The following is a 27625-nucleotide window of genomic DNA, read 5'->3' as shown; positions in this document are numbered from 1 at the left end:
AGTATGGCCTCATTGCAACAGTGGAGGAGGCCGTGGATTGACATATCAGAATGGAAATTGAAAGTGGAATGCAAATGTGTGGCCACTGGGAGATTCCACTTCTTCTGGCGGATGGAGCATAGGTGCTCGGCAAAGTGGTCTCCTAATTTACGTTGCGTCTGACCAATGTACAGGAGGCCACACTGCGAGCACCAGACACAGGATATGACCCCAACAGACTCACAGGTGTAGTGATGTCTCACCTGGAAGTACTGCTTGGGGCCTGAATGGTCATCAGGAAGGAGGTGTAGAGGCAGGTGTAATACTTGGTCCGCTTGTAAGGATAAGTGCCAGGACAGACATTATTTGGGAGCAACAAATGGGACAAGGGGTCACGTAGAGAGTGATCCCTGCGGAAAGCAGAAAGTGGGGTGGGAGAGTGGGCAAGATGTGCTTGGTGGTGGGATCTCGTTGGAGGTTGTCTAAGTTCTGGAGAATTATGTGCTTGACACGGAGGTTGATTGGGTGGTAGGTGAGGACAAGAGGAACCCTATACCTGGTAGGGTGGCCGGAGGATGGGCATGAGAGCAGACATGCGTGAATTCCATGTGCTTGCACCTTGTGCATAAACTGAGTAAGATATGGGACTTTGAATGCTCATCCAGATATTGATAAAATGATAACAACTCCTAGGCCAAGGTAGTAACCTCCAGGTGCTTATCACTCTGCTAAAAAAAAAGAATGCTCAATTTTTCTCAGATCTTACTCATAACCTAAAATATATATCCCATTCTCACTGACCTTTCTACAAAGAGAAGTGTGTTTGTCCTACTAGGACTCGTGTATTTTATTAACCTCAATGAAATCTCACTGTAGCTCATGTTGTTTTGAGTAAAACCATTTCAGACAACTCTTAGGAACTGTGGATGCTTTAAGACCCTATGCTTAAAGTACAGACATCAGAATCCTAGTAAGCAGACCAGCAAATTGTGATACAATTGCACAAATATTTGCAGCCAAGAGTAAGTACTGAAAGTTGAAAGATTATCACAAAATTAAATCAATACCTCTATCCACATCTTTGATCTGTGCTCCCTCAAGCTAGGTTCTATGCTGGGAAAAGAGGCTTCCAAAAATAAGCACTTCCATCCAGCACTGGATTACGATGTACATCATGATGGAATTTTTAAGGAATTAAATAATTTTCCTGTTGCTAATTATGCAAATAATATACATTGAAAAATGACATCAGAAGAATTTCTACAAGGGAAACCACACAGAATAATTTCCTCTGAAAAATAAAATGAACATATTCTTCACTGATTAAATGTAATTTTCTTTTTACAGCAGGATAACTGTATGCTACAGAAAATATCGTGATATAAATTGTACTGAAATTCTAATTACAAGTATCCAAAGAATCTAGTATCTGAAAAAGGCATTAAAGATTTCAGTAGGAAGAGTTTAATTTTACCTTTGTGGAACTTACAGTATTGTTCAAGTATCTATTTATTGGAGAATTTCTGGATCCAAGCATTCAAAAAAAGATCATGTTACTGCATTGTCCTAAGAAATTGGAAGCAGCTCATGACTGAACACTATCTACAGCTCATCATCCGAGTTTCTGTAAATGAAATGTCTCTGAGATGACTTGCCAGACTTGCCTCACTTACATGACTGGTATCCCAAATTCTCAAGCTTCCTCCTGCCTGTGGCTCTGGATATAAACCGTTTTTGAGCAAAGCTCCTCACACTCCTGAGCATACAGTGGGCTACATTGGTGCACAGTTGTACTGATTTATGACACTCGAGTGCCACTGGAAAGAAGGCACACATCCCCAGATCCCCTTAAGAAAGTTGAGGTGAGTCACCATCATGAGTTGCTACAGTTGCAGACCCTTCTACAATGCTGCTGGATAGGAAATTCTTGGGTTTAGGCTAGGCAATAAATAAAATCATGATAGAGTTTCATTGTAAATTCCCTGTCGGCTATGGTAGTGGTTTGAAGTTCATCTCTGGAATGTTAGGATAGTTCTTTATGTTTTTTAGAATTTAATCCCTATGCTATCATTACTTTACCTCCACAGATTTTCAATCTATGAGAGTGACCCTTGGCAGGAAGTCAGTCTATGGAAGAGTCATAGACTCACAGAGCAGACCCTTCAGACCACTGAGTCCACAACCGCCGTCAAGCAAGCATTCTATGTTCCTCCCCTTTTACTCTTCCCACATTCCCATCAAATCCTCCTAGATTTTCCCACCCACATACATATACAAACCTTTGGGAGGTGAGGTGAAACTGGACCAAATGGGGGAATTCTGCCTGTTCAAACAGCAGAGGTCAGGATTGAACCTGAGTTACTAGAGTGACAAGACAGCTGCTCAGCCAGTTCTGCCACTGTGCTGCCCTTTGTATTGAGCCATAAGACCGCACTTTCACACACGAAGTAAGAAAAACTACTAAAATACATCACTCCCAGGGAGCTTTGATGAGAAGCATGAGAGCAACAGATTGCATGAATAAAGGAAACTTGTTACAATAATATTGTAAAAACACAATGCTTATTTTAACTTCTCCTTTGACCATGACTTTTAATTCTATTGCGTTTACCTTTACTTTGATCTGGAGTGCGCTATTCAGTACCAGAGTTAATCAGCAATCTCCAGGCCTACAGCTTACCATTTAATCGTGTGATTGTCCAGTTCCGCTTGACACCTGGAGGTCTATTAGTCAGTTCAAACACAAATGGGTCCGTATTTGGGTCTCTGTCAGCATCCCCTGCTGTGATGTTAATTGCATTTGGATTTGGCTTTTCACAAATTTGGGTTTCTTTGGGAATCAGCTCTGGTGCGTTATCATTAACATCAATAAGATAAATCTGAATGGTGCCAGTTCCACTCGCTGCAGGATTGCCTGAATGAAGACAAACACCCATTAATTTTTGTAAATGGAGATGTTGATTCACCAGACTTTGCCACAAGTATTCTAGCCTGATCTCCACTGCTAGAGTAAATTTTATTTGGAAGTTGGTCTCTGAGCATGGATGGATGCGTGGTGACTGCAAACAAGTCAAGCATCATAAATAAATGCAAAGCAATACGGACAACTTTAAGTTTCGTTTAAGAATCTATTTATCATGTTCTCATGAAAATATTTTTACCTCTGATCTGATTGGCACATCTTGCATTAATATTGCAATTATACTACAACTGTGTAACTTAACTTCACTTTGCTACAGTCCTGGTGTAAAGGGACTAGAAAATAACCAAAAAAAACTGCTTGGTGAATAAGTCCTTTCCAGTTTGCCTTACGTAATTTTGACCTTCGCACCTGAGTTAGATTCCAAACTTGAACATCAGGTCTATCCACCCTTAATTTAAAGCGGCATTGTCCTGAACTCAGTGAAACTTCCAGTATTTCTCTAGAATGCCACTGGCAGAAGAATAGCAGGCTGGGATACAATTTCAATGATCAGTTAAGAAAAAAAAAATGAGTAATGAAATAAATGGCCATTCAATTTCACTCATTCGTGACTTTCTAGGAAATAACTGACCTGAGTGAAATCCGGCAAGCACATTATAGTTAACATATTACATCCCAGCATTACTATGCTTTGAGATAGAAGAGAATTAAAGTCACTTGACTGAAAAGACAGAAGGACAAGATACCGCCAAGCTACACATTGCATTATAACACAGTAGGAAGCCAAGACCTACCATTGTCAGCTGCCAGGAATGTTGCTTCATAAATATTATTTTTTACATAGATGGATTCTCTATCCAGGACGGCTGAGGTTGTGATCTGACCAGTTGTGGTATTAATGTTCAGCCAATTTGCAGGATCTGACAATTCAGAATATCTAAAAAAAAAGCAGTAACTATTAATACAGATTTTAACCAGCAGATAGGTAAGCCAGAGGCCCATTTATCTGAGCACAAATGAAACAGTTTTACAGTATTAGCAACAAAAGTCACATGCGAAAAGCCTGCTATAAACAATACACTTTTTATCATTAGCTGCCTTCATTTAGTTGTAAATATGATTCTTCTACATAAAACATTCGAAAATTTCCAGACCACCCACTCTTGCTGATGGAGACTGGGGATTTCCACCCTGAGTACATTCTCTGCTCTTGCTACCTTCAGTGCTTCATCAAGGGCTGTTTAACAAAGAACAATCAACCAGATGAGAGATTTCAATAGGTCCGTCCTTGCTCATTCTTGATGTGAATTCCATGAAGTCCAGAGCCAACACTAAAAAGTCTCACATCTACCCCATTTGCCTTGCCAATGGGAGTAGATTATGGTAGTCTAGCCACAATCCTGAACAAAATTGCCAGTGGAAGAAACATATTTGGCATGTCCGCTATTAGATATGATTCAAAGGCCAGGACTGTGTTAGGCAGTTGCTTGACTCACCTGAGGCAATGTCTTAAACTGATCACCAGATGTTAGTGAGATCGATTTGGAAAAATTGACTGGCCTGCAGCTGAACCTGCATAATGAATGACACTGGTGGTGAATTTAAATAAGCTGAAGAAAAGTAATATTTTATGAAGGCGGGGGAATTGAAAAGCCAGACTACACTAACTTGCAGAACAGCCAGGTATCAAATAGAAGATATTCAGTGTGTTATAAAATCCGTATCACACATGATTGACATTGGATCAAAATGAGTGAAATGGGATTGAGGCTGGAAATTTGGGCTATGAAAGACAGAAAATGAAGCTGAAAATGTAAGCCATACAAATAAACAGCAAAATCTAGGCTCAGGTGTGCTGAGACCTCCAGTTGTGTAATCTTTGGTTTCTCCTGATCCTACTCCTGTCCTGAAAAATTTGCAGTCTATATTGAGCCATGGACACTCAAATGAACAACCTTTGCAGTGTTCCCTGAATATCCCTATATGCAAATTCATTTCTTGACATTTTTTCACCCTAATATTCACTTTTACATGACATTTAATTTATGAAGAACATTTGTGCCATTATTCTGATTGTTCTTGCCTTAGTAACATTAGTAGAATCAATGGAATTACTGATGATAATTCTCCTCTTTGAGTATTTCAATAAAATGCTGAAATGTCAGGTCGGTCACTGGACAAACATTCTATCCCCAATAACTGATTGCAGTCCAAACATGGAAGCATGGAATCAGCAGGATGTGTCAGATACTCAGCATATCTGATAGGTTACATGTAAAAATTCATCTTTGTGGGTCCTAGTGGATGTAGGAAGATGGACATTGAGGTCCTTAATCTATTTATTTCTCCCCAACTTTCCTCAAGCCCTGCAACTTATTTTCAGCTAGATCAAGCAGCTCGAGGTTTTTCATCATTCAGTACGTTCAGAGCCTTTGAGTTGACTGTTATGGGTGACTAGGTGTGTTGTTATCGATGCTCAGCTATTAAATAAAAATGAATCAAATCTTTCAGCATAGCTTCTAGGTCTGTGGCCCCATTCATCCCTGTGGCTTCTCATCTGCAATTCAAAATTATCCCTCAAGTGGCTATTTCACTGGAAGAATCTCTTTGCCAGGCACTAGCTGACTTGTGCTCGAGTTGTATCTCTTAACAATTGAACATAAAAGGGCAATAACCAGAGCAATAAAGAAATAGATGTCTGAGAAATTACAGGAGTTTGCAACTGAGACTGGAAATGAGAGGAGTTTATATGGTAATCAATACAGCCATTGGAAGAAACACATTTGGGATCATTAAACATTAAAAGCAATAAAAGAAAATAAATATAGATGAAAGATAATACATTGTGCAGAGAAGAAATACTCAAACAGACAGATGGGCTCATCCATGGTCATGAACCAATGTTGTAAACATTTATGTTTTAATGAAAGTCTTACTGCTTTCAAGTTGAATTAATTTATTGGTTACTCTAATCATGCTTTCCAGCATATCTGTTTAAGGATGAATGCATTTCATCCAAATAGAATGTAACACACAAATGGAAAAAAACAGGCATAGGTTATAAATAAAAAAACTAATTACTGTAATAAATCAGTTCTAAGCATCCACTTTGCCATCACCTAATCTCCTCAGAATAAATACTATCAGATTTGAAAATCTGCACGTACATTTAAGTTTCTTTGCAATTTTTTTGGGGGGGGGCTCATTTTGCGCAAGCGTGCTAATATCATAGTAGATCAATTTAAAACTATTTGAAAACAAACATGTTGCAGAATTTTAAATCCTGGACTAAAATACAACTTCATGAATATATAAAATGCTGGAGGAACTCAGCAGGCAAAGGAGCATCTAGTAAAAGAGTACAGTTGATGTTTCGGGAAGGGCATGACTTTGTGAAGGGCAGATCGTGTCTAACAAGCCTGATAGAGTTCTTTGAGGAGGTGGCCAGGCATATAGATGAGGGTAGTGCAGTGGATGTGATCTATATGGATTTTAGTAATGCATTTGACAAGGTTCCACATGGTAGGCTTATTCAGAAAGTTAGAAGGCATGGGATCCAGGGAAGTTTGGCCAGGTGGATTCAGAATTGGCTTGCCTGCAGAAGGCAGAGGGTGGTGGTGGAGGGAGTACATTCAGATTGGAAGATTGTGACTAGTGGTGTCCCACAAGGATCTGTTCTGGGACCTCTACTTTTCGTGATTTTTATTAACGACCTGGATGTGGGAGTAGAAGGGTGGGTTGGCAAGTTTGCAGACGACACAAAGGTTGGTGGTGTTGTAGATAGTGTATGGGATTGTCAAAGATTGCAGAGAGACATTGATAGGCTGCAGAAGTGGGCTGAGAAGTGGCAGATGGAGTTCAACCAGGAGAAGTGTGAGGTGGTACACTTTGGAAGGACAAACTCCAAGGCAGAGTACAAAGTAAATGGCAGGATACTTGGTAGTGTGGAGGAGCAGAGGGATCTGGGGGTACATGACCACAGATCCCTGAAAGTTGCCTCACAGATGGATAGAGTAGTTAAGAAAGCTTATGGGGTGTTAGTTTTCATAAGTCGAGGGATAGAGTTTAAGAGTCGCGATGTAATGGTTCAGCTCTATAAAACTCTGGTTAGGCCACACTTGGAGTACTGTGTCCAGTTCTGGTCACCTTACTATAGGAAGGATGTGGAAGCATTGGAAAGGGTACAGAGGAGATTTACCAGGATACTGCCTGGTTTAGAAAGTATGCATTATGATCAGAGGTTAAGGGAGCTAGGGCTTTACTCTTTGGAGAGAGAGAGGATGAGAGGAGACATGATAGAGGCGTACAAGATAATAAGAGGAATAGATAGAGTGGATAGCCAGCACCTCTTCCCCAGGGCACCACTGCTCAATACAAGAGGACATGGCTTTAAGGTAAGGGGTGGGAAGTTCAAGGGGGATATGAGAGGAAGATTTTTTACTCAGAGAGTGGTTGGTGCGTGGAATGCACTGCCTGAGTCAGTGGTGGAGGCAGATACACTAGTGAAATTTAAGAGACTACTAGACAGGTATATGGAGGAATCTAAGGTGGGGGCTTATATGGGAGGCAGGGTTTGAGGGTCGGCACAACATTGTGGGCCGAAGGGCCTGTACTGTGCTGTAGTATTCTATGTTCTATAAATGCCGCTGAAGAGTTTCGGCCCGAAATGTCAACAGTACTCTTTTCCTAGATGCTGCCTGGCCTGCTGAGCTCCCTAAGCATTTTATGTGTGCTGCTCTGGATTTTCAGCGTCTACAGATTTTCTCTTGTTTGTTAATGGACATATGTAGCATATCTATTGGGATCTCAATTCCAAATGTTAATCTGTTCATTTCTCCTAGTAGGTACAAACTTGCTGCATATTTTCAGATATATAACACTTTTTTGGAGTTTTTTTTAATATACAGTTTGAGATTGTGTAAAAAGGAGCCACTCTTGTTTAACTGCAGATCTTAAACCAAAAGTAAGAAATAATAAATAAGTCTTAAACATTATATGTAGTAAGTTCAACAGGTTTCTGGTACAAAGCCTCAATGTCACAAACTAAACATACCAAATATCTTTTTTAATGATGGATGTTCCAAAAATGCACTCAGTCTTGGATACTTTAAGCAATTGGTCCAACATTACAACAGCCGGCATTTTCTAAACATTGAATTCATTTTTATACATGTCAAGGCTGTATACCTGCCAAATTTCACATTTGAAATGAATAAGTTTTCAAAGCATGTTGAACCAATTCAACCGCATGCTACAGATTTTTTCATTCAGTATATTAGCTGCAAAAATTGCTATTACAAAGTTCAGGGAGTGATTTCAGCTGTAAAATTGACATTTTCTGTGCTTTTATTCCAGCAATCATGAGCTTCAAGAGCAAATTGCATATTCAATCAGCGAAGTACTGCGTGCTTTAAAAAACAACCAACTTAGTGAGAATCTGGGAAGCTTAAGGAGCAAATATTATTGAAATTTGACATGAACCAAGCTGGTTGGAAGGAGCAACTTCAATTAAGATCCAAGACGTTCACTGTTGATTCAATCCTATACATAATCAATGTACCGTACTTAGTTATTGCACGGTGGTTACGCTACTGGATGACCAGCCAGAAGTCTGATCTAATGATCCAGATACTGGAGTTCTTACTCTTACCGTGCCAACTGGTAAATTTGAATATTAATAATTATGTTATTTTTAAAAGCTGATCTTAGCAGTTAAACTCGTAGTAAAATGAAACATCTAGTCCTTCAAAGAAGGAGAAGGCTATGAGGGAGGAGCCGACCAAAGTCCAATGGAACAATACCCTAGCAGGGATGACAGTGGAACAGCAATGGCAAGTGTTTCTGGGAATAATGCGGAAGGTGCAGGATCAGTTCGTTCCAAAGAGGAAAAAAGATCCTAAGGGGAGTAAGGGGAGGCCGTGGCTGACAAGGGAAGTAATGGACAGTATAAAGTTAAAGAGAAGAAGTATAACATAATAAAGACGAGTGGGAAGCCGGAGGATTGGGAAACTTTTAAAGAGCAACAGAAGGTAACTAAAAAGGCAATACATGGAGAAAAAATGAGGTACTAAGGTAAACTAGCCAAGAATATAAAGGAGGATACTAAAAGCTTCTTTAGGTATGTGAAAAGGAAAAAAATAGTTAAAACCAAAATTGGGCCCTTGAAGGCGGAAACGGGTGAATTTATTCTGGGGAACAAGGAAATGGCACACAAGTTGAAAAGGTACTTTGGATCTGTCTTCACTAGGGAAGACACAAACAATCTCCCAGATACAATAGTGGCCAAAGGACCTAGGGTAATGGATGAACTGAAGGAAATTTATATTAGGCAGGAAATGGTGTTGGATAGACTGTTGGATCTGAAGGCTGATAAGTCCCCGGGACCTGATGGTCTGCATCCCAGGCTACTTAAGGAGGTGGCTTTAGAAATCGTGGACGCATTGGTAATCATTTTCCAATGTTCTATAGATTCAGGATCAGTTCCTGTGGATTGGAGGGTGGCTAATGTTGTCCCTCTCTTCAAGAAGGGAGAGAGAGATAGTGAATTATAGACTGGTAAGCCTGACGTCGATGGTGGGAAAGATGCTGGAGTCAATTATAAAAGATGAAATTACGACACATCTGGATAGCAGTAACAGGATCGGTCCGAGTCAGCATGGATTTATGAAGGGGAAATCGTGCTTGACTAATCTTCTGGAATTTTTTGAGGATGTAACTATGAAAATGGACCAGTGGATGTAGTGTACCTGGACTTTCAGAAAGCCTTTGATAAAGTCCCACATAGGAGATTAGTGGGCAAAATTAGGGCACATGGTATTGGGGGCAGAGTACTGACATGGACTGAAAATTGGCTGGCTGACAGAAAACAAACAGTAGTGATTAATGGGTCACTTTCGGAATGGCAGACGGTGACCAGTGGGTACCGCAGGGTTCAGTGCTGGGACCGCAGCTGTTTACAATATATATTAATGATTTAGATGACGGAATTAAAAGTAACATTAGCAAATTTGCCAATGACACAAAGCTGGGTGGCAGTGTGAAATGTGAGGAGGATGTTATGAGAATGCAGGGTGACTTGGACAGGCTGGGTGAGTGGGCAGATACAATTTAATGTGGATAAATGTGAGGTTATCCACTTTGGTGGTAAGAACGGGAAGGCAGATTATTATCTAAATGGAGTCAAATTAGGAAAAGGGGAAGCACAACGAGATCTAAGTGTTCTTGTACATCAGTCACTGAAAGCAAGCATGCAAGTACAGCAGGCTGTGAAGAAAGCTAATGGCATGCTGGCCTTCATAACAAGGGGAATTGAGTATAAGAGCAAAGAGGTCCTTCTGCAGCTGTACAGGGCCCTGGTGAGACCACATCTGGAGTACTGTGTGCAGTTTTGGTCTCCAAATTTGAGGAAGGACATTCTTGCTATTGAGGGAGTGCAGCGTAGGTTCACAAGGTTAATTCCCGGGATGGCGGGACTGTCATATATCGAAAGATTGGAGCGACTGGGCTTGTATACTCTGGAATTTAGAAGGCTGAGAGGGGATCTTATTGAAACATATAAGATTATTAAGGGATTGGACACGCTGGAGGCAAGAAGCATGTTCCCGCTGATGGGTGAGTCCAGAACCAGAGGCCACAGTTTAAGAATAAGGGGTAGGCCATTTAGAACGGAGTTGAGGAAAAACTTTTTCACCCAGAGAGTGGTGGATATATGGAATGCTCTGCCCCAGAAGGCTGTGGAGGCCAGGTCTCTGGATGCTTTCAAAAAAGAGATGGATAGAGCTCTTAAAAATAGCGGAATCAAAGGTTATGGGGATAAGGCAGGAACTGGATACTGATTGTGGATGATCAGCCATGATCACAGTGAATGGCGGTGCTGGCTCGAAGGGCCGAATGGCCTACTCCTGCACCTATTGTCTATTGAGATCTCTCACCCTTATCCAAGATGGCTAATATGTGATTATTAATGCAGTTAACTCGGTTATCAATGCGGTTAACTCTTAATGTTTCCACAATTCAAGGGCATTATGAAATGAGTAATAAATACTGATATTCTCAACAACATACACATCGTCTATCGGTACTTATACTATAAGCCTCTGGAACTTATTTCCCAAACCCTTCTATCTTCATGCCCAAAAAAACACTCCCGAAGTCTAACTACTTAAATTATACCTCAATATCTCCCTTTTCATTTCTCATCCTTATTATTGTTTTTTCCTCAATTACTACTCAGCTTTCTGTTTTTACAAATGATTTAGATACACCTTTGAGTGAGGAACACTGCACATTATATGTTACACTGTCACAGGAGTTTCAGGTGCCTTAAGCTAATTAACAAATGATATTCCCCATGATTAGGACCCAAACCAATATTAAATTGTATCTAAAAATAATTTAAAATTACTTAGCATTGGGTTGGCACGAATAGAGTGCAAATGTATTGTGGCATGAAACCGTACACAATAGATTAAAACAGTGCTGTCACTCACAGTTGCTATTGGGAATAATCTTAAACCACTATTTAGTAATCTGGAAACAGGAATGCGTTACAAGATTCAAAATTTAGATGGGTTGAAAATGTTTTAAATTGTAGCCAGAGCTGATGTAGGCCCTCTTGACTGGAGGATCAATGGAAATTAATAATCAATACTTATGCCACATTGCCCCACGCCTCCACAGCCCCAGGCACTCATGAGGAGAGCAATGTTAAAATGACTTAATTACAAAAGGAAGTGTAAAGAATAGGGCATAGGAAGCGACAGGTAAATAGGGTTAGTGTTGAATTTACTATAGTATCAGCACATATGGGGTGGGGTGGTCTGAATGATGTGTTTCTGTGTTGTAGACTTGGTGACTACAGAAGTTTTAGGTAACTCTTGCAGACTGAAAGGAGTCTTTTTTATTGGAATCTGCACATGCATTGACATTTCAATTTTATGCATTTACAATGCTGTACACATCATGGAGAATACCATTTTTTGGTTCTCCTGTTCCCATCTTTCTTGAAGGGCTTTAAGGCCATAATGGGGGCGTGGACGAAATATGAAAGTAAGCTAGCCAACAATATCAAGAAGGATACTGTAAGTTTTTTTCACATATATAAAGAGTAAAAGTGGGTCAAGAGTAGATATTGGACCACTGGGAAATTAAGCTGGACAGGTAGTAATGGAGGACAAGGAAATGACTGATGAATTGAAAAAGTATTTTGCATCAGTCTTCACTGTGGAAGAGAGGAGCAGTATGTGGAAAGTTCAGGAGTGTCATGAGGGCAGAAGTGAGTGTAGTTGCTGAGAGAAGGTGTTTGGGAAACTGAAAGGTCTGAAGGTAGATAAGTCACCTGGACCAGATGGACTACACCCCAGGCTTCTGAAGGAGGTAGCTGAGGAGACTGTGCAGCCATTAGTAATGATCTTTCAAGAATCACTCGATTATGGAATGGTTCTGGAGTACTGGAAAATTGCTAATGTCATTCCACACTTCAAGAAGGGAGGAAGGCAAAAGAAAGGAAATTACAGGTCAGTTAGCCTGACCTCAGTGGTTAGGAAGATGTTGGATTCAGTTGTTTAAAATCTACTTTCGGGGTACTTGGAGGCACATGGTAATAAAGGCCAAAGTCAGCATAGTTTCCTTAAGGGAAATTCTTGCTTGACAAATCCGTTGGAATTCGTTGAAGAAATAACAAGCAGGATAGACAAAGGAGAATCGATGGATGTTGTGTACTTGAATTTTCAAAAGGCCTTTAACAAGGTCCTGCACATGAGGCTGTTCAACAAGATAAGAGCCCATGATATTACAGGAAAGATACTAGCATAGATAAAACATTGGCTGATTGGCAGGAGGCATAGAGTAGGAATAAATGGAGCACTTTCTGATTGGCTGCCAGTGTCTAGTGGTGTTCCACAGGGATTGGTGTTGGGACCACTTCTACTGATGTTGTATGTCAATGATTTAGATGACAGAATTGATGGCTTTGTGGCAAAGTTTGCAGATGATACAAAGATAGGTGGAGGGGCAAGTATTGTTGAGGATGCAGGGTGGCTGCAGGAGGATTTGGACAGATTAGGAGAAAGGGCAAAGAAATGGCAAATGGAAGACATTGTCAGGAAGTGTACTGTCATTCACTTTGGTAGAAGAAATAAAAGCACAGACCATTCTCTAAACAGCGAGAAATTCAAAATTCAGAGGTGCAAAGGGATTTTGGAGTCATTGGGCAGGATTAGTTGAAGGTCAATTTGCAGATGGAGTCGGGTGAGGAAGACAAATTTAGGGTTTGCATTCATTTCCAGAGGACTAGAATACAAAAGCAAGGATGTAACACTGAATCTTTATAAGGCACTGGTGATGCCTCACTTGGACTATGAGCAGTTTTTGGCCCCATATTTAACAAAGAATGTGCTGATATTGGAGAGGGTTCAAAGGAGTTTCAGGAGAATGATTCCAGGAACAAAAGGTTTATTATATGACGAGCGATTGATATCTCTGACCTTATACTTGCTGGAATTTAGAAGAATGAGGAGGAAACTCATTTAAAGTTATAGAATGTTGAACAGCTTTGATAGAGTGGACGTAGAGAAGATGTATCCTATTCCGGGGCAGTCTAAGACCAGAGGCCCCAGCATCGGAACAGATGTACGCCCATTTAGAATGGAGATGAAGGGGAATTCCTTTAGGCAGATGGTGTTAAATCTGAGGAATTCATTGCCACAGACAACTGTGGGTGTACTTAGGGCCTGGTCTTTGGGTGTACTTTATGCAGAGGTTGATAGGTTCTTGATTAGTGAGGGTGTGAAAGGTTATGGGGAGAAGGCAGGAAAATGGAGCTGATAAGGAAATGGATCAGCCAGGATGAAATCGTGGAGCAAACTCGACTGGCCAAATGGCCTAATTTTGCTCCTATGGTCTTTTGATTTGAGGCAACTGGAAGCTGCAAATAATTCTCTGTGCTCTCCTTGTGCCTGATAAAATCACTTGCCAAACATCTGGAGAAATATTTTAATTTGCCAAAATGCTTTTGAGATGGCCATATTGTTTCACCAACAGTCACTTGCTCTGAAATTTGCTTTTTAGTAAAAAGTTAATAAAAGTGAATTTCAGAAGCAATACACAATAATGTTGCTGTCTGACGGAGGTTGAATATCTCACTGCTAAAATTTTAGCAATACATATAATTTGAGATAGTGACTCAGTGGTACACCCCTCCTAATTATTATTTCTATGAAATTCAAATTTATTATCATTTACTTCACAATATTGCCAAAAGCTAAAATGTCTTTTTTTAGGACAGTGATGGAATGAAAAATGAAATTAATTTTTATGGTTGGTTTTCTTACCGTATCACCTGCTGCATAAAACGATCAGGATCCTGCGCTGCAAATGTTGTGAGCAGTGTGCCCACAGGCATCTCCTCCTCCTGCCTGACTAGTTTGGGATTGGGAATGAAAAAGGGTGCCTCGTTAACATCCGTGACAGAGATTGCAACCGTTGCTGTACTCTGGAGTGAGGACTGTATTCCAGCTGCCAATGGAGCTTGATTCATTACCACCACAGTCAGGACAAAGGCTCTGTTTATTTCATAATCCACTGGCTGAAAAACACAAAGTTCAGTGGGTTCAATTATGTATCTAATTCTCAGCATCATTTCTACTCCGGGGAATAAACAAAAACAAATTCCATACAGCAAGAAGATTGAGCAAATTAACAGTGCCTAAATGCAAGCTTTGTGATCCGTGGGGTTCAATGTCAGGATGCAAAACAGCTTTAACACAAGGACAGCATAGGTGGCATCAAGACAAAGTCCTGCATACCTTGCTGACACACTGGAGTGGGAGAGGTGTAAAAGGAGACCAGCTGGCAGAGAGGCTATCAGGACAGCCATTTTCATCAAGGAGAGAGCCAAGCCAGTAAAATCAAAGAGGCCTAAATCCAGTCTGCTCTAAACTGCCAAATCATAGGAGATAAGGATTGAAGCGGGGAGAAAGCTGCAGTTCCTGGAGGTTGTGCAAACCACACTTCGATGAGACAAAATACTGTAGTCCACCAAAGACAAGAAAATCATCCTGGTGGAGCTCATGGTACTTTGAGAGAAAGGATGCAAGGAGGCTCACGAGACAAAGGCCCTGAAATACCAGTCTTTAGTCCAGGAGTGCAGGGACAAAGGATGGCAGACGTGGCTATTCCCCCTAGAGATCGGCTGTAGAGGGTTCCTGGCAAGGTCAGCAGGGAGGTTGCTGTCTGCTCTGGGCCCTGATGACCAAGCAGCTCGCAGGATGGCGGAGGAAGCAGAAAGAGCCTCTTGCTAGATGTGAAGCAGGTGAGAGGAATTGAGCTGGAAGTCAGGAGCAGGCAGACAGTGACTTGGCCACCACTGCTGACCAACCAACTGGAGAGTGTAGTGGTTAAGAGTTGAAACACACTATGAAGGTTGGGCACTACCCGATGACACCTGCTCCTGGCCAAAGGCTATGGTTACCTCATCAGGTAACTGAAGAGAGTACCCCAGTGAATGGCGCAGGGCCTATTTGATGAGCAATGTAATTTTTCTTGATTTTAGAGTTGGAATGATTAAGCCTCAATTGTAAAACTATAGCCATTGTTTTAATATCAATATTTGCAATTCTTGTCATTCGCAACACAAAGTTCAGAATTCAAGTCCTATCACAGTCAATTCTCGTTTTAGGATTTGGAGTTACCTGTATTTGAGGAGGGAAATAGAGGTAATTGTAATAATGAAAACAGAATACTGATTATGGCACACGCTATATCATAATGCAGCATATCGAAAGAATGTTTGTTATGAAAAAGTACACAGTTTTGTCCCAGAAAAGAAAAATAAATCCTTCCTTCAGCTGTCATTGTCTACCCTTCTAATTGGTGATGAAATTCTGCAAATGGCACCAATGAATAACTTGATTATCTGCAGACTTTTGTGAGTGTCGTCAATAGTGACTCTTAACACACAGGTGAAAGAAAATCAATTGCCACCATGTTTCTGATCTAGCTGATCTGCCCTCAATTTGTACAATTTTGTATTCAATCTCATTCAATAAAATTATCCATTTCTTCTATGTTTGAGGTTAAAAATCAGGTGAACACAAAGAAACTTAGTGTTGCAGCTTATTATTTTAGTAGCTAATAGCAACTCAACCATTATATCCAATGATCTAATTTTACTCTGACAGAACCCATGATATGTAGCTATGCACATTTTGCTTTTTAGTTCATGTGGAAATAATAGATGTTTCAGATTAACATAAAATAACATAACTAGTAATTGCAAAGCTTATTTTGACACATATTATAGCAGGTTCATTTAAACCAAAATTCATTTATGACTCATTTTGAAGTAGTTCTAATGGGAGGTAAAATGTGAGCTTCAAATAAATTAATGAAATAAAGTTGTCGTACAAAGTCATTTACTTTACATACAGAAGCTGATGCAAAATTTGAATAAAGAAACGTAATCTTCCTTTGATAGAGCAAATACAGCATCAGAATCAGATTTAATATCACTGGCATATGTCTGAAATTTGTTAATCTTACAGTACCAGTTCAAAGAAATACGTGATAAATATAGAGAAAAAAACTGTGACATTAAGTATATATATATATATATATATATACATAATATATATACACATAACATATATATATATGTGTGTGTGTGTGTGTGTGTGTGTGTGTGTGTGTGTGTGTGTGTGTGTTTATTAAGTAGTTAAAATAAACAGTGCAAAATAACAGAAATAAAAAAAATAGTGAGATAGTGTTCATGGATTCAATGTCTATTTAGGAATCAGATGGCAGAGGGGCAGATGCTGTTCCTGAATCACTTCTTCCTGATGGCAACAGTGTGGAGAGGGCATGTCCTGGCTGGCGGGGACCCTTAATGATGGATCCCACCTTCCTAAGGCACACAAATTGTGTGTCTGTGTGTGTGTGTGTAAACCATCTTTTTTAAATCTCTCCCTCTTCTTATTCAAGCCTGATTATTAGCATTTCAACATCTCTGTATTTAAATTAATTAAATACAGTTGGTTTAAAATGACCATGTTTAAAACTGTTCTTGGCACTCAGAATGTGTTCGCAGGATGAGTGCACTAATGAAGGGAATCATTAGAGCATTTTATGAAGAGTGATGCATTACTGATAGGGCTGGTACAAATTCCTGCTGTCCTGATTACTGCTTGCTGCTGTGCCATGAATTGAGGCAAATCCACCAATGATTTACCTCATGGCTTGGTGTGGAGAGGCTGTTTGTGAGGGCTTGTGTAGACTCTGCTGGGACAAGCAGTGTTGCTTCTCAAGGCTGAGATATGGTGTGCAGGGCTGCACCGTGGCCAGTACAGTGAGTACAGCAACTATTGGGCACTGCTACAGATTCCACAGTGTCTCTCATTAGCTCTTGTTGAAGCTGTTGTTCCCTTCTCTTGGTTTGCCTGTGATGTTTCTCCCAAGCGTAGAGATTTCATTATCGTAAATACAAAATCTCAGTGGTGGAGAGACCGGTGGAACTAGTTGGTATGTTTGCAAATGATAAGCCACTAACAGTGCCAACAATAGCCCACATTCACCATGTCATCCAAGGTGAAGTCCCGAGCCTCACATTCGTAGCTGAGCTGATGCACTACTCATTACAGCCTGCACAGCACCAACCTCTTCACATGGTGCCACTGGTGACTTATTCCTGGAGCAGCGCCACTGCAGGGCAGGGATTCATCCCAGTATCTCAGCAATGGAGCACACAGCTCCAATAGATGTCTTCCTTACAGCAGGGTTATGCTTACCCATGAGTGTTTGGTTTGGAGGACCAAGAGCACCCTACTAAGAGCACTGGGATACCAGGGTAGCTCTCCTTCCAAAATCGTTGTGCAATAATAATAAAAAAAAAATCACAACTAAGAGGAACTGAGATACTAACAAAATGGCAGCAATAATCTGTGGATCACTTACAGAAACTTGGTTTAAAAGATTAATAGATATAAGGTACAAAACATCGTTGAATTACTTAGCAGTTTAGAAAACATATGTATTAAATGAAGATGCCAAGAGAAAATCTAGTAGTCTAAGTATGCATAATCAGGAAATTTACAGATAAAGCAGACCAACAAGATGAGAGAATTATAAAGTATACTTCATGCAACAGCTTACAATGACATTTATTTAATATTTTGAAATGAAGAATTGGCTACTAATGAGATATACAACATTAATGTGTTGCTTCTTGATAGGGGTTTTCCAATACATTTGAACAGCACAAAGTCTGTTGAGCAAAAATTGAGAGCTCAAGTTTCTATACTTTAAATGTTAGTGCTCCAAAGCTCTTAATGAACAAATTACATTAAATGTTTCACTTTCAAGCATACAAACTCATGCTTTTACGTGAAACATTGCTTAACGGGTTCAGGAACTGTAGCTTTACTCCTCAGCTGCAGTGTTCGGTCTAAAGCAGATGCCATATACATGCCGGAAAATTACATGCCAGATGTTGGATGGCTTAACTCCTGCATTTCCTCATAATCCTGAGGACATACTGGACAACTAGTCTTGTGTTAAACTTAAACTAACTGTCAAAACTTTCAAACAGAACCACTCATGAGCTCATATCCACAAGAGATGCATTTGTAACTGAACATTTTCTTAAGTGTTCAAAATATATATCACTGATTATTTCAAAAGTGGTTGTGAATACTTTGAATAAATACAACCACAACCACAGAATTAAGGGTTACAACTTACCTTTACTACAATAACCATGCCATCACTGGTGGCTGGATCTGTCTTAATAACAAAATGACCAGCAGGGTCGCCACTGACTATGCGGTATACAGCATTCCAATTTGTAGTGTGTGGCTGGTCTCGATCAATGACAGTCAAGTTAGCAACGATGACTTCTATTTTGTTCTCTTGGACTTCTCCGTAGTACTGGAAATAAAGAAAGGAAGGCACAAAGGAAGACATATTGCTTTAGATATTAAGTAGATTAGAATATTCTGAAGACTGAAACATAGTCTACCTTCAATTATATTACAATAGAAATTTGATGAATGAATGAATAATAGTCACACAATTGATTATTATACTTAATATTAACCATTAAAAAAACAATTTTTGGTTATTTTGATGAAGATGCAAGGGTAAATGGTTTCATCTGCAATATGGAAACAGTGCAATTACATTTGGGTGTCCAACTTTCCAAAAGGAGTACCAATCAACTATGTATTTTAACAAATTAAAACAGCAATGCTGCTGACAAAGCCACTTACAAGACTCAACAGTGCATAATCGGAAAACCATACTTTGCTCATTGATAACCAAATTATTTTGCTTTTCTACTCCTTAGTAGCAACTGTGTGAAAATGGTTTTTAAGTATATTTAACAGTTCATGTATTTCCTTCAATTGTTGTTAAATTTAAATAATTATTGTATCTTTTAGGTATCTGATAATACATTATGAAATAATAGGTATAAGTGATTAGTTCTTCAAGATACAGTTGAAACTAAAGTTAATTAAATCAAAATAGCAGATATTGATTTAATATTTTCCATCTGCTTTCACGGATGATAAAACTTCAATGGCACATGAGAATTCAAAAAGAAATAAGTGATTAAACAGATGTTTAGGAAGTGGTAATTCCCAGGATAAGGAAGACTTCAAATGCCACAATTATTTAATTGTAGCAAAGGAAACCTAGCTTCCCCTAGAGCTGTTAATTTAACCAACGCACATCAAAGTTGCTGGTGAATGCACCCTGATGAAGGGTCTCAGCCTGAAACGTCGACTGTACCTCTTCCTAGAGATGCTGCCTGGCCTGCTGCATTCACCAGCAACTTTGATGTGTGTTGTTTGAATTTCCAGCATCTGCAGAATTCCTGTTGTTTGCTGTTAATTTAACGTTAGTTTTAGCAAAGTCACAGACATTTACTATGGGAGACAGAATGAGAACTTGAACATGAATAGTGGAATTTGTGATCTTGGCGTCCATTTGCTAATATGATAGCAAAATCAGAGATTCTGGGGGTGGTGGGCGCAACATAGTGGTGGAAGTTTTGGACAAATAAAATCTGAAGTGCCACTACCACCATATTGACCTCATCCAGACAATCCCCACATCAGATGTAATCAATCATCCTCACTTTAAATATAGCATTATAGAAAAGTAGTCAAAGCCAAAGTTAAAGTAAGTTTATTATCAAAGTAGGTATACGTTACCATATACTAGCCTGTGATTCATTTCTTGTAGGCATTTACAGGAAAATAAATACTATTGAATTCATGAGAAACTATACATAAATGAAGATCGACAACCAATGTGCAAAAACAAACAAAAAAGAAGACTGAAACATGAGTTGTAGAGTCCTTGAAAGTGTGTGTGCAGTTTGTGGAATCAGTTCAGAGTTGTGGTGATTGAAATGATCCATGCTGGTTCAGTACCTTGATGTAATGTAATAACTGTTCCGGAAGCTGATGTGGGACCTAGGGCTCCTGTACCTCCTACCTGATGGTATTAGCAAGAAGAAAGCATGGCCTGGATGATGGGGATCCTTGCTGATGGATCCTGCTTTCTTGTGGCAGTGCTCTAAGTGAATGTGCTCAACAGTAGGAAGGGCTTGCCTGTGATGGATTGCTTTATTAGTGTCTCCAAATCTTTCTGTTATATGCCTCAATATGGGGAAAAATCGTGGCCAGAATAATACTTGAGTGCCAGTGGATCAAGTGTCAGTAAAGAAATGAAGGGATCCTCATGAAAAAATCTCTCTAGCTTTTATCTCTGTTTCTGTTGAGGCATAGAGAAAACTACAGCTCTTTCCAATTTGAAAAAGACTTCATGTTTAAACTTCCACTCCCTCTTTGAGAGTTACCTAAATCTGCACCACTCCGGCTCAGGTGAGTCAACTATACGTTTGACCTGCAGGCTTACCAGATATGCAAGTTATCCCACTGCCATATCACTCGATTGAAGGAAAACTCTCTACCGTGACTAAAATGCTTTCCATCCAACGACGTTCTATTTGTAGTTTCGTACATTTGGTACAGACTCAGAAATCCCACAAAGGTATTTAATTACTTCTTTGCATTATCTTCCCCATCTCATAAACACATAAGAAATATAATCTGTTAGGGTCAGATGTTTTCTTGTACTTGCTCTGCCATTCAATGACATACGATCATGGCCTTAGCACCACTTTTTCACACATTCCTTATAATTCTTCACTATGCTCAAAAATACTTCCAGTCCATCCTTGAATGGCTTCATTTCCAATGACTTCATTTCCACATCTCCCTGGAGTAAAGAAGTTCAGTGAGGCATAATCTCTGATAGGATAAATTTCTTCTCAACTGCACCTTAAATAAGTGACCCCTTCTTCTGACACTAATTTCCCATGACTGGAACATCTTCTTAAAATCTCTGTTGCCAAGCACCCTCAGAAACTTTTGTGTTTTGGTAAGATTACATCTCATTCTTCTAATTTCCAACAAGTAATGATCCAACTTGTTCAATTTTTTCTCATGAGGTAATCTAGTCAGCCTTCTCAGCAAATGCAAAACTTAAATAAGGAGACAAAACTTCCTGCAGAAATCCAGATGCAGTCTCACTGAAGTCATGAACAGCTGTAACTTGACCTCACCTCACTTTTGTACTCTATCCCTTTGAAATGAAGACTAACATGACTTTTGCTTCCACAATTACTTCCTGTGTCTACTCACTGATTTCTTGTGCTTCCTGTAAAATGAGACTCCGATCTCCCTGCATAGTAACATATAAGTCTGCTTCCATTTAAATAATATTCTTCTTTTCTATTCTTCAGGAATCAGTAACTTCTTATTTCTCACATTATATTCATTTACCAAATGTCTTCCCTTCTTTATGTCCTTTTCACAATGTTCTTTATGGTGTATCTTTGTACCATGAACAAACTTAACTATAGTACACTTTGTAGTTAAGGCCCTCATCATATGACAATTCCAAGAAAAATGCAGAATACAGAATTACTTCAAATGGTCTTTTTTGATTTCACCAATGCCTTTGACTCCACTGGTTGGAGGTACTGTGGCACACTCTTCTCAAGACGATTTTCTGGCTGCCTTCAAAAAGACAACTTCATTTGATGCATTTTATGTGCGAACTTCCTGTTAAGATGGCGCTATTGAATGCCTGTGACAGCTCTCTGGTAGTTAAAACATTTAGAAATCTGACTAAAAACTTCATTAAAATCACCTTTCCTGAGGTAAATTGTGTTAAATTATTGCCACAAATAATGAAGAGGCGAGTAATGAGGAGGCAAGTTCGGAGGATGAACTGAGATGGTGTGTTGCAGAATTGATGCAGATGAAGTGAGTCATTCAGAGAGGAGGAGTTGGGACACTGGTGTTCTGATGCTCATACAACTGGCCCGGGTGCAAGGTTGTATCACTCTGGGTGCCGAAAGAAGAAGTTAGGGTAGAGGAGAGTCGATGCCCATACAACTGGCCTGGGGGTGAGTTTGGATCGCTCAGGGCACTGAGCTGCTTAGAAGAGCTTGAGAGGGGCTTTGGGCTGAGCAGAGAAACCTGGGTCCAGAGTGAGTCACTGGCACGTGTTCTAGGCTCTGAGACCTTCGCAGTAGCCGGATCCTAGTGCGAGGTATGATCCGCTGTTTAGAGAATTTAAACGCCAGCCCAGATCAGAGGCAAGAGCTGATTTCATTCGCTCTCCGCAATATTCACGCCTCCCTCCAGGGCACTAGGGCCTTTCGCTGTTCCATTGTTTGTTCACTTTAAACGCAGATAGACTGAAAATACAGTCGGGATCCAAGTCGGGAGCCGATTTTGTTCGCCCTCTGCAATTGTCACTCCTCTCTCCATGGCGCTGAGGCTATGACGACTGCCTGGCTGCTGTGCTTTTTAACCGCTAATATGATGAACTCAGAAGCATGACTCCAGGTTGCTCTGGGGTTTGGATCTGAGGACTCAATTTGGTTCAGAACATTGTTGTTCACTTCAATTGTTTGCATGATCTGTGTTTTTTTTTCTTTCTGTTGTGCATCAGGTGTAGGTCTTGTATTTCTTTTCTTTAATTTCGCGTTCTTGACTTGTGGCTACCTATACGCAAACAAATCCCAAAGTTGTATAATTTTTCGTTCTTTGACAATAAATGTACTTTGAATCACGCATGCTCCACGATGGCATGCAAGTATTGATAGAATGGGAGGAAAAGATGGCAGCGCGATACAGCGCGCGCAGCCTCTACGGTGATGAATAGCTGTTATCTGTCAAGTAGAATGCCGTGCACAATACTGATTTGATGGAGATAGACGTGAGAGCATGGAGGAACATCTGGTGAAACTTCTAAATTGCCTGTTTCGCTGCCACAGCTACTGTGTGATCCGAAATCTCCGGAGGGGAAGGCCCCGAATCCTCGGCTTTTCCTGTTGCTTGGCGGCTGGGGCCGGGGTCGAAGCGCTTGGCAGAGATGGTGCTCGGTGCTCAGTGTCGGAGGGCTGATCGGAGGCTCGAAGTTTTTGGACGGACTCAGAGTCGGACTGTGGTCGGTGCTTCCAGGATGCTGCATCGGCAAGGTTTGCGGCACTGGAAGCTCATGGCAGGGAGAGTTTCTCCCTTCAACCGTCTGCGTGAGATGATGGGCTATCGGGACTTTGAGACATTTTTTTACCGTGCCCATGGTCTGCTCTTTATCAAATTACGGTATTGCTTTGCACTGTTATAACTATATGTTATAACTATGTCATTTTTGTCAGTTTTAGTCTTGGCCTGTCTTGTGTTTCTGTGATATCATACTGGAGGAACATTGTATCATTTTTTAATGCATGCATTTCTAAATGACAATAAATGAGGACTGAGTGTCCTCATAATCAAATCTAATCTAACAATCTAATCTATTATTAACTAATGAGTCTTCAACAGAACCATTTTTACTGAAGACTGATTTCAAACATCGCTTTGTCATTGTCCCAACATGCTCTTCAACCTATCTTCCAAAACTGCTGCAACTCATTTCCAACAAACTTCCTGCAGGAGTAAAGCTAATCTTCAAAACATAGGAAAAGCTGCTCTGTTTTAGGTATGATGAGAAAACAGATAGAATGGGTTTGTTTTCCTTGGAGCAGAGGCAACTGAGGGAGGTCAGAATCAGAATCAGAATCAGAATTAGAATCAGAATCAGGTTTACTATCACCGGCACGTGACGTGAAATTTGTTAATTTAGCAGCAGCAGTTCAATGCAATACATAATCTAGCAGAGCGAGAAAAAAATAATAAATAAAATAAAACATAATAATAAATAAACAAGTAAATCAATTACATATATTGAATAGATTTGTTTTTTAATGTGCAAAAACAGAAATACTGTATATTAAAAAAAAGTGAGGTAGTGTCCAAAGCTTCAATGTCCATTTAGGAATCGGATGGCAGAGGGGATGAAGCTGTTTCTGAATCGCTGGGTGTGTGCCTTCAGGCTTCTGTATCTCCTAAATGACTTACAACCTTTTGCAGCTTCTTTCCATCCTGTGCAGTAGCCCCTCCATACCAGACAGCGATGCAGCCTGTCGGAATGCTGTCCACGGTACAACTATAAAAGTTTTTGAGTGTATTTGTAGACATGCCAAATCTCTTCAAACTCCTAATAAAGTATAGCCACTGTCTTGCCTTCTTTATAACTATATTGATATGTTGGGACCAGGTTAGATCCTCAGAGGTCTTGATACCCAAGAACTTGAAGCTGCTTACTCTTTCTACTTCCGATCCCTCTGTGAGAATTGGTATGTGTTCCTTCATCTTACCCTTCCTGAAGTCCACAATCAGCTCTTTTGTCTTACTAATGTTGAGTGCCAGGTTGTTGCTGCGTCACCAGTCACTAGTTGGCATATCTCACTCCTGTATGCCCTCTTGTCACCACCTGAGATTCTACCAACAATGGTAGCAAATTTGTAGATGGTATTTGAGCTATGCCTAGCCACACAGTCATGTGTATACAGAGGGTAGAGCAGTGGGCTAAGCACACACCCCTGAGGTGCTGATAAAATAATGAGGGGTCATGGATAGGGTTGATGGGGGCAACTTTTTCTGATTGAAAAAGTATCTAAAACTAGAGGGGAAATGATTAAAGCTAGGAATAAGAGGTTTAGAGGAGATCTGAAAATAACTCCTTCAAACAGAGGGTGGCTAAAATTTGGAATGCAGTCTGAAGGGCTGAAACAGGTACTCTTACAACATTTAAGTAGATAGATGAGTACTTAAGTCACAAGGTGGGAGGACTGGAGGCCAGGCTGGTAAATGGGATTAGAATAGGTAGCTACCTGACAGTTGATGCAGACATTATTAGAAGTGCAAGGCAAAAACAGCAGAACATAAGTAGTCAAGCAGAAGCACAAAAGTAGGTCTAATATGAAAGGGAAGATAGTCATATTTTTGGTTTGAAAATGGAGAACTGACTAGGTATTTTGGGACATGCCCACATCCCATTTCTGTGGTCTGACAGACAGACGGACCAAGTATGCCCCCCTTACCAGAACTGAGGTAGTCTGAAAGGGATACACAAAGTCCTGCCGGATATAGCGGCATTGTTCTAGCTAAGAAACAGTAAACAGGCTGTTTGGTAACATCAGGGATAAACACAAGAGCAGGCTCTCGGATGTCTATGAGTTGGTACAACTTTCTCCTTATGTTTATACTATGTTGTATATACATACAATGTATACAATCAACTGCTAATATTATTAATTTTCCTTTGTGCACCCCACTGGTTATAAATAATATTTTTTTCATGAATGAAATGGATCTGGTTTCTGGGTGATTCTTCAGTTGTTCAATTTACACTAAGACGGGGTGGGGTTAAAGGTCTGTTTATGTGTTGTATGACCTCATGCTTACAGTGACTACATTCTACAGAACCTAGGCCGGCTAGCGTTGGTGGTGTAGGTCCAAGTGGTTGGGGGTCCTTGATGATGGCTGCTGCTTTCTTGCAACAGTGCTCTGTGTAGATGCGCTCAATGGAGGAAAGGGCTTTCCCGTGATGGACTGGGCCATATTCACTACTTTGTAGGATTTTCAATTCAAAGGCATTGGTGTTTCTGTACCAGGCCATGAGGCAACAAGTCAATATACACTCCGCCTAACATCGGTAGAATTTTCTCAAAGTTTTAGATGTCATGCCAAATCTTTGCAAACTTCTAAGGAAGCAGAGGCACTGCCATGCTTTCTTCATAAATGCACTTACGTTCTGGACCCAGGGCAGATCCACTGAAATAATAGCACTGACGAATTTAAAGTTGCTGACCCTCTCCACCTCTGATCCCTCGATGAGGATTGGCTCTAGTTTCTAGTTTCTCCCCTAGTTTCCTCCTCCTGAAGTCCAAAATCAGCGCCTTGGTCTTGCTGACAATGGGTGAGAGGTTGCCTTTGTGGCACAACTCAACCAGATTTTCAATCTACCTCCCATATGCTGATTTGTCACCAACTTTGGTTCGACTAATGACAGTGGTGTCGACAGCAAACTTAAATATGACATTGGAGCTGTGCCTTGCCTCACAGTCATAAATGTAAAGCTAGCAGAGCAGGGGGCTCAGCACATTGACTTGTGATGCACCTGCACTGATGGAGATTGTGGTGGAGATGCTGTGGCCAATCCAAACTGACTATGGTTTGCAAGTGAGGAAATCGAAGATCCAATTGCACAAGGAGGTATTGCAGCTAAGGTCTTGAAGCTGATTGGTTATTTTTGTGGCGATATAATGTTGAATGCCAAGCTGTAGTCAATAAAGAGCATTCTAATGTATGCATCTTTGCTGTCCAGATGTTCCAGAGTTGAGTGAAGAACCAATGAAATGGCACCTGCTGTGGACCTGTTGTGCCGGAGGGCAAATTGGAACAGATCCAAGTTGCCTCTCATTATTGTGCGTTATTCAGTGGTACAATTTGCATATGGAACCTCCGCAACACAAGGCAATTTCTAGGAATTCAGAAGCTTCTAAAATTGGAGCCTGAAGCTTCAATTCCTATTTCTCTAATGATCGCTGGCTTAATTTCATATAGTTAAATCAGAATTTATCAATGTATGGTTATTGAAATCATTTAGTTTCAAGGTAGGATATTGTTACAATTAGGCAGCTCATAAAAATACAGCATGATACTTTCAGGACATCTTAACCTTTACTTTCACTTAATCATATTACAGCTGAAGAACAAGGTTCACATCTCTAAAAGATTTTAACAACCTTATTCAAATTCTCTCCACAACCGCTGTGTATAACTGCATAACATTATTTTAGTTCTCCAGCTAGAGTCGGTGGTTATTTTGCAAACTTTGGATCAAATAAAGATTACTACAGTTCTATACTATTAATCTTCAAAGTAATGAATTTTCTGTACAGAAAAAATCTAATTTTTCTGATATCTACAAGCAAGATGCAAAAATCAAAATGAATTATTTATGAGCAATGAGAAAGTGACAAAGTGATATTTCATGTGGTCTATTTGATTGTATCATTGTCCTCCAAGGGTCAATACTGAATGGTGATGTACTGTATAGCTGAAATCATAGAAATATAGAAACCCTACAGCACAATACAGGTCCTTCAGCCCACAAAGTTGTGATGAACATGTCCCTACCTTAGAAATTACTAGGCTTACCTATAGCCCTCTATTTTTCTAAGCTCCATGTACCTATCCAAAAGTCTCTTAAAAGACCCTATCTTATCTGCTTCCACCACTGTTACCGGCAGCCCATTCC

At 40.1% G+C, this 27625-nt stretch overlaps 1 protein-coding gene across 1 annotated transcript in view; it reads right to left on the bottom strand.

Moving 5' to 3' along the window:
* Positions 1-27625, bottom strand: part of LOC140186220 (cadherin-4-like) — a 753218-nt gene that overhangs the window by 56849 nt on the left and 668744 nt on the right. Inside the window, exons 9-12 of the mRNA XM_072240216.1 lie at positions 18635-18820; positions 14233-14486; positions 3697-3839; positions 2660-2893 (exon numbers count right to left, since the gene is read on the bottom strand). Coding sequence (XP_072096317.1) covers positions 2660-2893; positions 3697-3839; positions 14233-14486; positions 18635-18820 — 817 coding nt within the window. The remainder of the gene's footprint in view (positions 1-2659; positions 2894-3696; positions 3840-14232; positions 14487-18634; positions 18821-27625) is intronic.

Source organism: Mobula birostris, chromosome 2 (assembly GCF_030028105.1).
Source record: "Mobula birostris isolate sMobBir1 chromosome 2, sMobBir1.hap1, whole genome shotgun sequence".
In the NCBI taxonomy this organism is placed as follows: domain Eukaryota; kingdom Metazoa; phylum Chordata; class Chondrichthyes; order Myliobatiformes; family Myliobatidae; genus Mobula; species Mobula birostris.
Note: the sequence above shows the minus strand (reverse complement) of the source record. Positions and strands in the feature narration are given on the sequence as shown.